General features: G+C 43.0%; 1 protein-coding gene across 2 annotated transcripts in view; it reads right to left on the bottom strand.

The window, feature by feature from the left end:
• Nucleotides 1-444: 444 nt before the first annotated feature.
• LOC311046100 (guanine nucleotide exchange factor VAV3-like) overlaps nucleotides 445-17,444 on the bottom strand; it is an 84,274-nt gene continuing 67,274 nt past the window's right edge. For both annotated transcript variants that reach the window (XM_084058225.1, XM_084058224.1), the window contains exons 26-27: nucleotides 1,781-1,929; nucleotides 445-1,082 (exon numbers count right to left, since the gene is read on the bottom strand). In XM_084058225.1, coding sequence (XP_083914351.1) covers nucleotides 1,041-1,082; nucleotides 1,781-1,929 — 191 coding nt within the window. In that variant the 3' untranslated portion in view covers nucleotides 445-1,040. The remainder of the gene's footprint in view (nucleotides 1,083-1,780; nucleotides 1,930-17,444) is intronic.

Below are 17,444 nucleotides of genomic sequence, written 5' to 3'. Positions count from 1 at the left end.
TGCAGGGCGGTGGCGCCACGTGGCCTGCAGTATAAAGTGGCAGTACTGTATGTGCTCGGGGATAGCCGATGGAGTCATCAATAATAATAAGCTCGGCTTTTAAGGTCAGCGTCCGGGGGTCAGGGGGCCGGGCTGTGCGCTCAGCTTCTTCTTATTGAGCCCCTCACTCCTCCATGCCCCCCCCCCCCCACCCCTTTACTCCCCTCTCTCTCTCTCTCCCCACGGAGGAAGAGCTGAGACGGACAGAATCAGCTCTCTTGAAATATTCATTCTCTCGCCCCGTCAGGGCTGGAAGAGGACGAGCTGGGGAGGAGGAGAATGGAGGTGGAGGTTGAGGGAGTGGGTGCAGTGGAGGTCTAGAGCCAGTGGTGGAAAGTAACTAAGTACATTTACTCAAGTATTGCACTTAAGTACTTAAGTACAATTGAAAGATTTTTCTTTATCTTTACTTTACTTTACTTGAGTATTTAAAATAGTTTCAATAGTTAATACTCCAATAACATCTCAGAGGCAAATATTGTGCTTTTTACTGCTACAATTATTTGAAAACTTCAGATGAATATTATTATCACAAAACATGTAAAAAAAAAAAAAAGACCTATTAAGGCCTATTTTATTAAGGCTATTCGAAAAATGCTGATCTACAAGCTCACAACGTAGATCTGCTATTTTTAAGATCGTCTTCATGAGTTAAGTAACAAATCCGAGTACTTCTTCCATCCACCACTGGTCTATAGGCCTAATCAGAAATTCAGACAGAAGTTGGGGAGGGGGTTGGGTGTGTGTGTGATCTGGGGTACAGCTCACGTCCTCCCCCCAGAGGGGGGGCCAGTGAGCCTCGTGCATGCAGACTGGCGAGATGGAAGAGCGATGCCGCTGGAATCCTGACATGGGAAGTCCTGTCTGGATGGGGGACAGCGACTGGGGGCCGGCTGCTGCCCCTCCCAACTGGTCGTCTACTCTGTGTTTTGTTTTTGGATGGTCTCATCAAAGGGAGTTTGTGAGCAGCAGGGTAGAAGGGACGGCTGCGGGAAAGTGCCTCAGTCCTCTTCATCCACGTAGGTGGAGGGGAAGAACCCCACCTGAGAGGCAGATAACAACAAGCAAGAGAATGTGGTCATGCAGCTTGCAGCCATGCATACAAATGCTCTTTCAGTGACACCGGCTGTGTGATCGCTTATTTTATCAGTGGAAACAAACCAAAGAAAGCACGCACATCCACTCACTAACGTACCGGGTGCCAGGCAGAGGGTCAGAATCCAAAACAACAGGAAAAGTCTGAACACTGGATCATGCTCCAAAGTTTAAACTGATGGATTGGTCTCCACCATTGTGGGACGTGACTTTTCGAGCCTCGCCGGCTTTTCGTCGGTCTGACGAAGAGCCCGGTGAGGCTCGAAAAACGTCACAAACAAAATGGAGTTTGCACTAAAAACTACAATGGAGTTTTTTTGCACAACTTATGTTTTTCACCCTCTTCTTTACGCCTGTAAATCTGTGACGTGGAGTGTTGCCAGACTTTGTGAGAGAAACAAGCACCCAGGTCTAGGAAAACCAGCCCAAAAGAAGCGACTATGGGCCACATGAGCACTTTAACATATACATCAGCTATTTGAAAATAGCCGATCTACAAGCTCACAACGCGTCGCATCGCGACGCGTTGTGAGCTTGTAGATTGGCTATTTTCAAATAAAATATTGCGGGGGAAATTATAATAAGCAGATCTGGCAACCCTGGTGACGTGACAATAAAGTTGACTCTGCTTCTAAGACAAACCCACCCTGCCGTTGACCTCTCCCCTCCACCATCCGTTGGGCATCTTGGTGTAGATCTTCACGATGTCTCCCTCCATCAGAGAGAGTTCCCGTGTGTCTCTGGAACTGAAGTCATAGCGCACCACCGCGAACCCCACCACCTTGGGAGAGAACACTGAAACACACACACACACACGCACACGCACACGCACACACGCACACACGCACACACACACACACACACAGTGAGGGGCTTCTACTAGGGCAGAGACTATCGATTATCTTATTCTCGATTGTCCAATCGATTACTTTGTTGATTAATCGAATGATCGAGAAGCAGAGTTTTTTTATATCGCTGCTGTAGGGCAGAAACCTCCTATCTCCATACTTATGTTTTTTTTTGTAAATTAATGCCCTACTTGATCATACTACAGCGTCACACAAAAGCATCAAAAGTAGCAGATCTACAAGCTCAAAACGTGCCGCTTTTGAGCTTGTCGATCTGCTACTTTGGCTGTTTGTTTATTTGAATCCTGAAAAGTAACTGTTTTGGACATAATGAGGTTTCCACCCGACAGAGACGATAGTAAATAAAAAAGTTATATGTCAACATATCGATTAACCACTTCAGCATCATTTTATTTGTCGTACAACGGTGTTCTGCAAACATAGTGAAGATAGATAATGAACGAGTTCACGTGTCGCATTGCTACGCATTATACACTGGTGAGAGAGAGAGAGAGAGAGAGAGAGAGAGAGAGAGAGAGAGAGAGAGAGAGAGAGAGAGAGAGAGAGAGAGAGAGAGAGAGAGAGAGATTGTACATATTTTTCGGCTTAATTGGTTAATATAGGTTTTGTAATAATTCAATCTACAAAGAAATGTTTTCAAATAGTTGTAGTGGAGTAGAAACTACAGTATTTAACTCTGAGATGTGGTGGAATAGAAGTATTAAGAAATGAAAAGTGGACATACTCAAGTAAGAAAAAGTACCTCAAAATTGAATTTAAGTACAGCACTAGTCAGAGTAAATGTACTTGGTTACTTTAGAGCTGTATGGGCAGAGTGGTTGTATCAGTGCCTATCTGGCGAGGCAAGGTTAGTACTCCAAACACACACAGGCCTGGGTTAATATCACACACAAACACACACATGTACACATTGGTTTGTTTGCACTGTGACAGCACAGATGATTCAGCTGGGCAGGTGGGCTGGATGAAAGGGACATTAATGTGTGTACACACACACACACACACACACACACACACACACACACACACACACACACACACACACACACACACACACACACACACAGACACATAGCAAGCACACACCTCGGGCATACAAATGTGCACACACATAATTGCAAATGCGAGCAAACACATATGCAGGCAAACACACCCACAAACACACACACACGCACACGCACGCACGCATGCACGCACGCGCACGCACGCACACACACACACACACACACACACACACACACACACACACACACACACACACATACTATGGCGCTCGATCCGTGCCACGTCAAACCTTGACGCGTCACATGAACGTGTGATTTTTTTTAATGCGTGCGTGCGTGCGTGTGTGCGTGCGTTCTGCGCATACACTACACGAAAGCAAGCGTGACGTGTTGCATCAGCGTGTGAACGTGTCGTGTAATGTGACTTGGTTTTTTTTTATGCGTGTGTGCGTGCGTGTGTGCGTGCGTTCAGCGCAGAAAGCAGGCGTGATTATTGTGGTGTGCTGCACCGCATCATGTGAACGCCTGAGGCCTGATATATGTGCTGCATCGCGTTGTGTGATCGTGTAGCCTAAAAAATATAAAATTATTATCACATCCATGTATCCAGGTTAGTGGCATTGATACAATTTAGATATTAATATTTGTTTCTAAATACCCCGCATTAAATTAACTAAATAGCCTAATAATAATAAATAATATTGTTTCGCCATTGTAAGCTATATATTTATCTATTTCAGACCAGTTTATTTTTTTGTATTGGTACCAGACACGGTAAAACTAGCCTATAATACTTGTCACATTTCTCATGTAGGTACGATGACGTCACTGCGCATTCGCACATGGTCATTATGATAATAAATAATAATACATAAACACCGGACCGCTCATGGTCATTATAATAAATGGAGAGAGAGAGAGAGAGAGAGAGAGAGAGACAGAGAGAGAGAGAGAGAGAGAGAGAGAGCGCAACACTTACAGTCTATGAAAGAAGGCACGCTCATTTATGGCAAAAGTATTGGCATCAAAATATGCTTAAGTAGAACGTATAGGCTACTCATTATGCCGAATGTCGCGTTGCTCTTGTATTATTATGAAAAAGCTTTGAAACATGCTGTAACTCATTCACTGTGACGAGAACCCTCTTTCTGCGCAGAGTAGCGCACGGTGCACACACGGGTTGAATGCAGGGTCTGTCATCCTTGCAGGATTCTTTTTAAAAACGGAGGGTGCAACCTCCGTTGGGGCCGTCAGCGTCAAGTTCATGGGTCGAATGTTAAATGTGTTACTTTAACAATGATGCGCAGCTGCCTCTAATGTATAGCCTAATGATATCCCCGCTGCAACTTTATTTTATATTGGAATGAATGTCCCTTGTAGTGCTGTTGTAGTAGGATTGGACACACTCACTGTATCTATCTAGTTGTAATTTAATGTTCTCTCAGTATAGCCTATCAAAGGGCAGGAAAAAAATATGAATTGTCTATCCTGAGCTAAACCGAACCTGTATGGTGTTGAATGGTTCCGTTCGCTCCGTTTCTCTCTCTCTCTCTCGTTCTCGCTCTCTCATTGATATAATTGCCCGGTATACGAAATTTAGCCTATTGTTTTGAGGTCTACTCTCCTGAGTCTCCTCCATGCAGCTGTCATTGAGTATAGAAAGATAATTGACACCAGCCAGCTGACTGTGCTTAATGGTTGATATTATAAGAGTGCATGATGGTGAGAAAAAAGTAAAAATCATCACGGAACGACAAGCAGGAGAGGGGACAATCCGTTGTCATTTTATTGTAGATTTAAAAGCAGCCTATTAGACTATATTGACTGTATATGTCTTGGATTTTACATGCAATGCTCCTGAGAGGATTATGGCGTGAGTAACAACGGACTTTAACATTAGTCCGTTGTTATAACCGTTGTTATTACCGTTGTTATATGTCATAGCACTCCCTCCCTCGCTCCATTACGCATGGTGCACTGTGCGCGCCCTTTCCCTCCATTGAGTTTTATGCATCCATTACAATCAATATTGCAGCGGTTGCAATAATATAACATTCCAAATAATCAGTAACATGTAGGCTATAGCCATGTCTGTCAAATAATATTTTATTTCAAGGCAATACAAAGCTATAGGCCTATGCCTACAGTAGGCCTATGATACCAATGTCGGGTCCGGTGTATGTTATGATGCCTCCTCTTGCCTCAGTTCCCCGACACCATGTCATTTCTCAAGAGATTGCTCTAATTCAAAATTGTATTTATTCTGTGAACTCTCTAGTTAATTTTCCTGTATTCAGGTGACTCCAGACCAAACAGACTCGTTCGGACTATACCCTACAGTCCGAACGGGACGCCTCCCCATGTAACGCTCCCTTGTGCATTGTACAATATTCAGCCCGGTAAGGAGTTTGAACGCACAATAAAGGAACATTGGTATATCCTCAGTAGCGACCCAAAATTGGCCACTACTTTCAAGGACATGCCCAGAGTTGTCTACAAACATCCTCCTAATATAAGACAAACAGTTGTCAAATCAGATCTCATCCCTAAAATGCCAGAATCATCATTTTTGACTCAAATCCCCGAAAGCAGATGCGCCCGATGCGCACAATGTCATTTCACCGAAAAGAACCACACTTTTACGCACCACTAACGGGGAAACGTTTTGATATCAAGGGCACTATAACATGCACAACCAAAAATGCTAAAATGCCCATGCCTTCTATTATACAATAAAAAATCATGGCTGGGGCGCACTGACGTGCCATGGACACATGTCTTTCTAGACTTTTGCGAGAAATAGAGAACATTGTGGTTCTCTCTGGCAGCATTAGATAATTGCAGGCCAAATTAATTATATAATTTACGTTTATCACTCACACACTTCTGAGACCCAACCGGAGTGGCCAATATCAGCTGCAGCTCCGCCAGAGCAATATTACTGAAGTTTGTTCGGTATCGTTTGTTCCCATTATTTATGTTATGTTATGGCCTCATTAATTCGAAAATGCGTCTTTTATTTATTCGGACAGCAGTCATATTTTGCGGAAATTCGCTGGTGACTGCTAGACCTTTGACCAATCAAAATGCGTTTATGTATTCATTATGTATTCATCCCATCCAACTCCTGTTGAAGATGAGCGCATTGGTGCTCAAAGTGGGGTCCGGGGACACCTCTGGGGGGCAGTGATGCGCGGGTCAGGTTTTTTTCATAACCTGCCCCGCCACGGAGCACCAAAATGTACTTAAAGTACCAAAAGTAGAAAGTAGGCTAATATTCATTATGCAGAATGTCCCATTTCACAAATACAAATCTTGTATATTATATGGGGTGTGAAGTGGTTAATGTGAGTTTTGTAAACAATAATTATATATATAATAAATAATTATAGTGCAGTAAAAGTATAATATTTGCCTCTGAGAAGTAGTGGAGTAGAAGTAGAAGTATTGAAAATTGGAAGTACTCCTCCTCCTGTAAAGTATAAAGTAGCCTACATTTACTCAATGACCGGCTGCCGCTCCAAGCCGCTCCGGCCGGGGCCGCGAACCGTACGTTGCACGGACTGACATAAAGATATCCATAAGTGCGTATATAGAGCCTCCCCGATCAAGACTTCATTCAAATTACTCCGTAATCCACACACAAGTATGTTTATAAACACCAAGTTGTGACAGTTAAGTTATATCACTCACCAGCCGATCAAAGAATACAATTTGAAACGCAAGTGACAGATTTTGGCTGAATTAACTCGCTTTGCGACTCGAGCCCCTCTCTCTCGCAGTGGTGTAAAGTAACTAACTAAGTACATTTACTCAAGTACTGTAGGCCTAAGTACAATCTTGAGGTAATTTTACTTTACTAGATTATTTCCAATTTTCAATACTTTTACTCCTACTCCACTCCATCTTAGAGGCAAATATTGTACTTTTTAGCCTATTCCACTATAATTATTTGAAAACTTGAGTTAGTAGCCTACTTGTTATATCTTGGTAATTGGTTATTATCACTAAACACACTTCAGCCCTCGCCATGGTTCTCATGACGCAAGCGTCATGGTGCCATGTCCCCCTGGTTTATAGCGGTGTTCGATTGTTGTTACATTGCCAACTCTCACATGAACATAAACGTTCAGATTTGAAACATAAAGTGCTTAACCCCGAGCCATGGATGTTACAAGGCGATCCAGACCGCGATAAGTAGCCGTATCTCCCGTATTGTTCAATAAAGAATTTAATCCGATCGCCAGCCATTTTCTCAAATTTTTCTCCGATACTTTCAACCATGCGACACTAATGGTTGGGAGGTGTATTGCACTCTGATACATTACCAAAAAAAAAGGAAAAGGCTGGCGATGGGATAAAATGCTTTTTATTTAACAATACGGGAGATACGGGTACTTATCGCGGTCCGGATCGCCCTGTAACATCCGTGGCTCAGGGGTAAGCACTTTATATTTGAAATCTGAACGTTTGTGTACATGTGAGAGTTGGCAATGTAAAAAAAAATCGAACACCGCTATAAACTGGGGGGACATGGCACCATGACTGTCATGGTATGACAGTCATGTTTCAGGGCTAACTTCAGCCCTATACACATTTCGGCCATTTGAAAATAGCCGATCTACAAGCTCACAATGCATGGCGATTCGACACATTGTGGAGTGATTGATGCAACTTCTTGGATTTCTGCGATTAATTGTATAGCCTAAACAAAGCGAGACACGAGACTATACATACATCCCCTGCCAGCCTGCCCCCTGATCAAAAACTGTGGCTTTAGTTTTAGATTGTTGGAAAAGCCACAATATTACTCTGTGATCAATCACCACGGGACGATCATTTCATTGTGGATAATCCTATACTTCAATATGGCTTGGAATTTGCAACAGCAATGGTATTGAACTGAACATGAACTTGGACTGCTTTCGAGATTGATTGATTGAGAGGGCCGTGACTCACTCTCTCTCTCTCTCTCTCTCTCTCTCTCTCTCTCTCTCTCTCTCTCTCTCTCTCTCTCTCTCTCTCTCTCTCTCTCTCTCTCTCTCTCTCTCTCTCTCTCTCTCTCTCTCTCCCCCTCTCTCTCTTCCCCCTCTCTCTCTCTATCTTTCTCTCTCTCTCTTCCCCTTTCTCTCTCGTCTTTTTTTTTGTTGCGGGCAGGAGCCGCGTTCATGTCCAGTGACCCTCCGCTTGTAGATCTGCTGATTTTTATATTTTATTTGAAAACTTGTGAAATGGGTAGCCTACTTCTAGCCTACTTTTGGTACTTTAAGTACATTTTCATAATTCCCCTAGACTGTGTTTTTATGAACCAAATTAAGTTGCAGTCGCAGACATGTATCGGACTTGGTAGGCTAATCACCGGTCAGTTATGCCATATTTTGCACCCAAGTTTATATGAGGGGGGATAATGTGGAGATTGTGGACACCGCTGGTCGCAAGTTCTCCCGCATTTTGATTATCAATAGAGCATCCATGATCCATCCATCTGCATAGCTTTTTATTATAGGCTATAATTATTTATAATTGTGTCAACCTGAGGTGCTGGAGAGGCCGCCGTGCGCAATGACAGATATATGCCCACAGCACTTCATGGTCTGCCCATGTGGCCCTTGTCTCTTTGACTGACCAATAAACCCCAAATGATGGACTTCTGATGAAAGTTTCACACGAGTTTTAAAGATGAATACAGTTATTAGCTTCTATATGGGGACAAAAAGCATCATAGAATAAATGCAAGCCTTTAATGGAGCCTGGATCTGCGCACAAACTCATTCATGAGGTAGGCCTATGATGAGAGATGATCTTTATTATTCGTATTAAAGTGTAGCTACTTTATATAGAACGTGTCACACGCACGTACGGTGCTGTGAAACAACAACAATCACGTGTGACGGTCTATTTTGATAACACTGCACACACACACACGCTATAATCACCATGACGGTTTATTTGACAGTCATCTGTCATGCACACACACGCACGCACGGTGCTGTGCATCAACAATATTCACGTGTGATTTTGTGCAGCCCTCATTGCCTGCCTCCTGTAGTCGCGTGACCCAAAAAAAATGCATGCGTTGATGCGTGCGTTCGCTAAAAACGCATAAACTAAGTGTTAACGTGTAACCCGCGTAGGGCACGGGGGAAGGGTACGCGTGCACGCATGCACGTCCCATCGCGTCGCGTACCCATTGTGAGTCAATGGGAAAATAATAACAAGTTCACACGGTACAGTGCAGAGCAATACAAAAATCACGCGTTCATGTGACGCGTCAAGGTTTGACGTGGCACGGATCGAGCGCCATACACACACACACACACACACACACACACACACACACACACACACACACACACACACACACATGCACACAAACCCTGAGTGTTAATACAACCCTGTGAGGGTAAAAAAAAATGACCCGTTTTAGAGCGAGGAAATGCGAGAGGAACTGTGCAGAACCCCAGAAATGTGGGTGTTGGGTGAAGAAAGTGCTGAAGCCAAATGAGAGAGAGAGAGAGAGAGAGAGAGAGAGAGAGAGAGAGAGAGAGAGAGAGAGAGAGAGAGAGAGAGAGAGAGAGAGAGAGAGAGAGAGAGAGAGAGAGAGACACACAGAGACACAGAGAGACAGAGAGACAGAGAGAGAGAGAGAAGGTGAAGTAAGAATGTGGTACTTGTACCTGACCAGAAAGGAGAGGAGGTGGGTGGAACAAAGCCGCAGCCTCCAGAAGGAACTACAGAGGAAGCCAGCGAGCGGCAGGGCGGGGGGGTTGAGGCCGTAGTAGAAGGAAACAGCGTAAGCACAGTAAACACAAGTTTGACAGAGAGTCACACAGAGAGAGACGCACACACACACACACACACACACACACGCACACGCACACGCACACGCACACGCACACGCACACGCACACACACGCACACACACGCGTGCGCACGTGCACACAGAAGGAGAGACAGGAGAGAAAAGTTGGCAAAGTCAAAGAACAAGCAGAACGCAAAAGGGGGTTGGGGGGGGGGAGGGCAAAAACATTGCAATAGTCAAACAATGCACAATTTCACCATGCAGCACTTTTATTTGTGACTGAGTATATGCAGCTATATGCAGCTTATTATACAGAGAGACAGGAATCGCTGCTATACTGCTAAAAGTTTTTTTTCCGGGCGTTGATAAAGTGCATGTGAGTGCAGCTCTGTTCACAGCTTCAAATATACTGTACTGTATATCATACATAAACATAAACCATTTCACATTAACCACTTTCAACCTGGCGTCCATATTTTGGGTATGTCATCATTATAGTCCAAATTTTCTAAATTGTTCAAGATAACCTTTACATGAAAGAAAAAATGCAAACACAAAGAAAGCTTACACACAGACACTAAAGAACCCCACACGTATAGCTCATAAAATAGCTCATCTACAAGCTCACATTGACATTCCGACATGTGAGCTTATAGATCATCCACTTTTGCAAACGGCCATTACTACTGCTTGCTTTGGTGAGAAATTGAATGGCCTGCAGGTCACAATTTCTGTAAAGCCAGAAACAGGATTGTGTCGTGTCCAACCTACTGTACCTACTGTAATCTAAATGTCTCAATAGAAGAGCTAGCAGACCAAATACAACCACCCCAATTGTATGAGTTATACTGTATTAACATACTCTACCATACACAATGTACAAAATATTCACACCTTATTTTACATACTGTAACAGATCTTTAAATTAAATGTTAAGCCTGTTGAATTCAGCAACAAGGCATGTTACGCTAAACATTATATACTCACAAAACTAAAACATAACGTTAAAAGTACACGGTAGGGCACATGAAATGAACAGGCTTAAATGCAAATGATGATGATCAAGGATATTAAGATATCCTCTATAGCATAACAGGCATTATGTTACAATGGGATATACTACATCATATCCTTGTGTTCTGTAAATATGGAGGGTACACCTTTGGCCAAGTTCAGAGCAACAGTATAAAGGTGCACAGCATGACATTCTGTTGAGGTAATTCCCCAAACGCCTGTGACTTCTGCCGCCACCTGATAGCCATCTGAGCGGGCAGGCTCTCGCACGGTGTAAACTACCTCCTGTCAACACCGCAATATGCTTCATATGGTTGCCTGCCTCCCCCCCCGAGCCCCACAGGGATGGCTAAATGCAGGCCAATTTGTCTCAACTCTTCTTTATTTTTATTTTCCTTACTGGGGTTTGTATTCCCATGTCGTTCGTATACATGTAAATGTATGTGTGCACGAGTGAACTTGTTCTTACAGCGTGTCATAGCTGTCTATGAGAGGGTCGATCTGTCTGTCTGTCTGTCTGTCTGTCTGTCTGTCGGTCCGGAGCTAATCTCGTGCAGACTGCCAGCAGACCAAGGAAGTAAGTCCCGTAATAGTTTTCACACGCTTTCTGAAATATTAACTTTAATTTGTATAATGGAAGCGGTGGGGTCTGATTGGGCCAAAACCTTTATAGCCAAATTTGGAGTGATACGTCATAAATTATGACATAGACGACTACCATCATATGGTCATATGAGGTCTGAGAACCACTTTGTAGCCACGCTGTTCCCATATAGATCCACGGTTCCCATGTGGATCCCAAAGATCAACATGGTTTGATTTCTTTGCATATGGGCACATGCAAATATGCACACATCTAGAAAGCAGCTGTCTTCGCAACCGCGTGCTACCGTATGGTATGTGCCACGGGAATGTCTGCTGTGCATTCAGAATGTTTTGACTCCTCTTTGTCATTATACATCAGTCATTCCACTGTATGAAGGAAGCCTGTTTTATCAGACAGGGAAAGCGGTTCCCACACCAGACGAGGTCTCCAGGGGTTGAGGACTGAACAGTGAGGAAAATGTTGTCTCTGAATGCCCAGCAGGAGCACTGCGCTCTTGGCAGGAAAAGGGAACAGCTGGATGTGGAAGGATTCCTGGGTTTGAACGCACACAAGGGGAGGGGCTACAGTAAGTTCAGACTTTGCCCGAGCGATCGGCTTTTGCTCTCGCTTCGTCCAATTGTGGCAACTGATTATTCTTTACATTACGTCTCAAACACTTTCAACCTGACATACCTATTTTGGGTATGTCATTATGGGCCAACTTTTCTTTTTTATAAAACATTGCGAAAATAGCACATCTACAACTTCACAAGCGCGTCGCAATGTGATGCATTGTGAAGTTGTAGATCTTCTATTTTGGCACGACACCGTCGTATGCGAGTCAGAAATAGCGCTTAAGTGGTTAAAGTTGTGGCATTTTGCCTCCAGCTGCTCTACGCTGTTGTTTTTTTTTGTCTTTGTTTTTTAACATCAGATGGTATTTAAAAACTTTTTATGCTCGCGTGGGGGTCCAGAGATGTTTCTTCTTCTTTTCTTTTTTCTGGCAGAAAACGGGCACGGCAGCGGCGGTCCCTCATCGTGTTGTGGGGGACTCGGGGATCGTCCCCCAGGTGCAGCAGTGCAGCTGTCACACGCTTTTCTCTCGGCTGGCAGCCCGAGTGAAATGTCATGTCCTGTCAATAAAATTGTGCTGCCATCCCGGAGGCTGGAGCATGGCTGCTCAGAGAGGCAGCCCTCCCGGTGTTTGCCTGGGGCACGGGACCCTAACTGGGACAGTGCTGCAAAGCCATGCAGAGCTGCCGATCTCCCTCCCTCTATACCTCTCTCTCTCCCTCTCTCGTTTTTTCTTTCTCTACCCCCCCCCCCGCGCTCCCTGTTTCACAGAGCAGCCGTTCCTTTCTTCTTCTATCAGTCTGTCCTTTCTCTTTGTTCTCCCTTTCTCCCAATCTCTTCCTCTCTTTTTTTAAGCTCTCTCTCCATTGCAATGCTGCTCAACTGATCCCGCCAAACTCATCTTCAGTTCTATCCTGAAATACCCCTCCAACCGTTCCCCTTGTCTCCCCCTCCTTCCCTGCCTCTTTCCGTCTCTCTGTCTCACTCTATTCCCCACCTATTTCCCTCCTTTTCCTCTCTTTCATCTTTAATTGTCTTCATTGTGTTTTTTTACGGCATGGCTCTGCAGGAGGCTAGCCGTCTAGGAGAGGGTCGGTCTGTGTTTCTGTCTGTGTGTCTGTGTCACGGCCCGCTCCTCAGCCATTAGACGTTTGTAGGCCTACTGCACATTTCTCTTCTGTTCTTGTTTCCTGTTGGTTTAGGTATTTTTAGTCATGTTACTTGTTCGTTTCTGTAGCTCTCTGTTTCTGTACTTAGTGTTACGTCTTGTAGTTCTGTGTTAGTCTGTAATTCCTCAGGTGTTTCGTATCTTATTTTGTAGTACTGTTCATGTGCTTCCTGTCTACCCTTGTTTGCTGTTACCTGTCTTGTTTACCACCCTGATTATTCTTAACCCTAGTCACCTGTGTCCTGTTTGTCCCCAGCCTATCCTGTGTTGATTGTATTTTGAGTTCACCTGCGTCTAGTTAGTTCCCTGTCTATTTAAACCCTGGTGTTTCAAAAAGTTGATTAGTCTGTAAAACCCTATTAGATATCAGTACCTGAAATAATGTCTGTTTTCTATGTTGGTGCCTACCTACCCTGTTTAGTGGTAACCCTTTCTCTCAGTCTAATGAAAGATCTGTTGTGATGAAATGCCCCGACTGCTTCAGTTGTCCTTGCATTTGGATCCTGCTTATTACCACCCTGACAATCTGTTTGTCCAGCTAATCTCACAAACTGCTGGAATTTCTGAAATATTTCATTTCATTTGAACTTTCATAAAAAAATAGCAGATCTACAAGCCCACAATGCGTCACAGATGCCTTGTGGGCTTGTAGATCTGCTATTTTCAGCAAAGAGGTTTGGAGTACAGGGGAAAAAGAGCAGACCAAGTACAGGGCCAAGGTCAAGTTTACAAAGTATTGCTGGTTCTTTAAGTCGTTAAATGTCTGAAAACACACATTTAACATGAATCCAATATGTAGTGGGGGTCCCTGCTACATCTCTCTCTCAGCTAAGGGGTCCTTGGCCTGAAAAACTTTGAATACCCCTGATCTAAGCCTAGAGGTTCTATCTTACACCCAGTTCAAGACGGGGGCGAGGCACAGCACAAGTGTCAATGCTAGTTTACTATTGGCCAGCTGGCTCAGCTGTAATTCTCACAATGAGCACCACGTTGTGTAAGTGTGTACTTGAGGCCATCTGTAGGTGTGTTGGTCTTAATATAAGGTGTGATCAGGCGTAGTGTTGTTGGCGTATTGCTAACCTATGTGATTCAATTCAGAAGGCATGTGCACCTATGTTACATAACTCAAACGCCGCAGAGTCGGCTGAAGCCAAGGTGACTTCAAAACGCAACGCTCAGCACGGCGACTCGCTCGGCAGTGCCTCTCATGGCTCAAGTCACCTTCAACTAGCGCGCCTCCGTCGGTGACGAGTGCACCTCTGACTGGTTTTCCAATCATACTGTGACATATACACTGCAATTTTTTTGATGGCTTTTGATTGCAAGCAATGTGTCACGTTAAACATATCTCATGTTCAACATGGTAGATGACATTGCTGAGATACTCAGTAGTGAGGTAAAATAGTGGGCCTGGACTGCTGGCGTAGCGGTCCAGGCACCTAGGCTCAAAAGTAGACTGACAGCGCGCCGGGGTTCGAGTCCCGATACCGACGGCCTTTGCTGCGTGTCACTCCCCATTTCCTGTCAGCCTCCTGTCCTATCAATAAAGGCATAAAAGCCCAAAAGAACAATCGTAAATAAAATCTGGGATGTACACGTATAATGCATATTGCATTGGTTGAGTGCTTGGTGGCACCACCCAATCAATAACCTACACCATATTGCTGATTAAAAGACCACATTTTATAAGGATCTCATAAACCCATACCCTACGGGTTTGCTTTTTCTGCACACATAACCGCTGTCTTCCTATTCTGTAGAGCAGTAACATATACAGTATATTATATATCCATTTGGGGGCCCTGACAGAGTGCACAGCACACCTACATGCTGTAATAGGTGGTTTAAATAAGAACCTAACTGAGAGAATGAGCATGTGATAATTAAGTAGATAATTAAGTTGGCTATGCCAGTAGCAGCACTGGTGGTCCTTGATCGCACCATACATCTAAATCCGTTATTCTCAACCTTTCTTGACCCCGATTTGAGATATACATATATATATATATATATATATATATATATATATATATATATATATATATATATATATATATATATATATATATATATAAAATTATTTTTTCTCTGGGACCCCAATCTCTACTCTAAAATCCTCAGTGTTTATTTAATGCTGACAGTATACCAGTGGTGGAAAGTAACTAAGTACATTTACATTTTAATTGTGAGGTATTTTTTACTTTACTGGAGTGTTTCCAATGTTCTATAATTTTACTTCTGCTGCACTACATCTCAAAGGCAAATATTGCACTTTTACTCCAACAATAAATATATGAAAACTTAAGTTACTAGTTACTTACTGATTTTGAGACACATACACACACACACACACACACACACACACACACACACACACACACACACACACACACACACACACACACACACACACACACACACACACACACACACACACACACACACATACACACTTTGGCAATTTGAAAGTAGCAGATCTACAAACTCAGAGCGTGTCGTACATCTGCTATTTTCAAAGGATTTTTATTTTTGGTACTTGAAGTATATTTTGATGCCAATCATTTTGTTATTTAACTCGAGTACATTTTGAATATCGGACTTATACTTGTAACAGAGTATTTAATAGGGTATTGATACTTTTACTTAAGAAAAACATAGCAGTACTTCTTCCATCACTGCAGTACGCTGACAAACAGTGGTCTAAGAAGTAATCCTATACTTTATTAAATCCTTCCTGGAGCTCAATAGGAGGTTCAAATAATTGCAAATACTATTAGACTTGGAGACTTGACATAAATATACAGTTAATCTAATGCTCGGGATATAAATGTGTGTTCTACAGTCTGCGCTGCGTGTAATTTAGAGTGATGATATGCACAGTACACTGTCGAGTCAGCATTGTTGTAGCCATTCCTGTAACGTCACCAAGGCCAATTCCATCACGTTTAATGTTCTTGTTGCTTAAAGTGAATGTAACTAAATACCATAAAACACACAGATACTCTACAACAGCAGACTTCATTCTGCAAACAAGAAATAAGAAAAAAAGAGGGGAAACAATCGACTATCTCCTCAGGAAAGCTGAACGCTGCACTCTTTGGGAGGAGAAGTGCGTTAGTTGCTCATTATGCCAAGCTAAATATTTCCAGCATGTCTCGTACGTCAAAGACAAGAACCGCCTCGGGGATTAAGACATCGTTTCCACTCCAGTGTCTAATAACTACATAAATGCTTTGTCAGCACCGTGATCTAATGTGTGCCGGGATATTTTTGTGCAGCTGTTTGTGGAAAGGGCAAAGCTGGTCTGTGAAAGAACATAATGTGTGCAAAGCCACAAACACAATCCATTTTATTGTCTGTAGTCTGTACACACATCCTCCTGGACTATTTTTGGTGGACTGTGTGATCATATTTTCTGTACTACTGCAGGTCCACAACTTAAACTCAAAGTGCGCCTTGAACCTTGTTTAAGATATTCTCCTCCAGAGGCCTCAACCCAACATGCTGAAGTCTGAAGTTCTTCCATCTTTCCGAAGTCTGCCATGTTCTGCCATGTTTTTAGTTGTAGTTTCAAACAGACTAGATGCCGGTTAGGTTTTTTGGTAAAACCCTAAAGTGCAAGTTCAATTTGCTTCTATAATTCCTAGTCATGTTAACTTCCAGGATGATGTGAGACCTTCTGAGGGAAACTTCATTCAATGGGAAACAAGAGTGAAAACTCTGGCTCACTTCTGTATTCACAAAAATAATTAACTAATATGCAGACTTGGCCTAGTCGTGTTTTGCTGGGGTTATCAATGGGAGGATCTCACATTGAACCTAGTAATTCTGTCAAGACGGCAGTGCCATTTCTTTTTCACACAAAAAATATTGAGTCACATATATAAAGCAGAAACAAACACATCAGATAAATTAAGCTTTGTGATATTTTGTGATATTTTCTTGCAAGCGTGTTGTGGTGACAGACAGACCGCTAATGACAAATGAAGGCAAAGATAGATCAGGCTTCACATCTCCCCTCGCTGGCTTGCATAATTCATACAATGTCTCCACGAGTTTTCAAAAAATAGCCAGTCTAAATAGCTCCCAGTCAGTTGTGAGCTTGTAGATCTGGTATTATTTTTATGTATTTTTTCAAGTAAAAAAAAACATTTCAAAATTGTCCCCCAAAATCGATCATTTTATTAAAATCATTCTTTTTTTAATAATCTATTAAATCATTTCAATATTTTTTTTTTTACCTAAGTCCCTTATCTTTGTTACCCTTCCAGTATCTTTGGTTTTACCACATTTT

Source organism: Gymnoscopelus microlampas, assembly GCF_963454915.1.
Source record: "Gymnoscopelus microlampas genome assembly, chromosome: 5".
Taxonomy (NCBI): Eukaryota; Metazoa; Chordata; class Actinopteri; order Myctophiformes; family Myctophidae; genus Gymnoscopelus; species Gymnoscopelus microlampas.
This window is presented reverse-complemented; position numbering and strand designations above follow the sequence as displayed.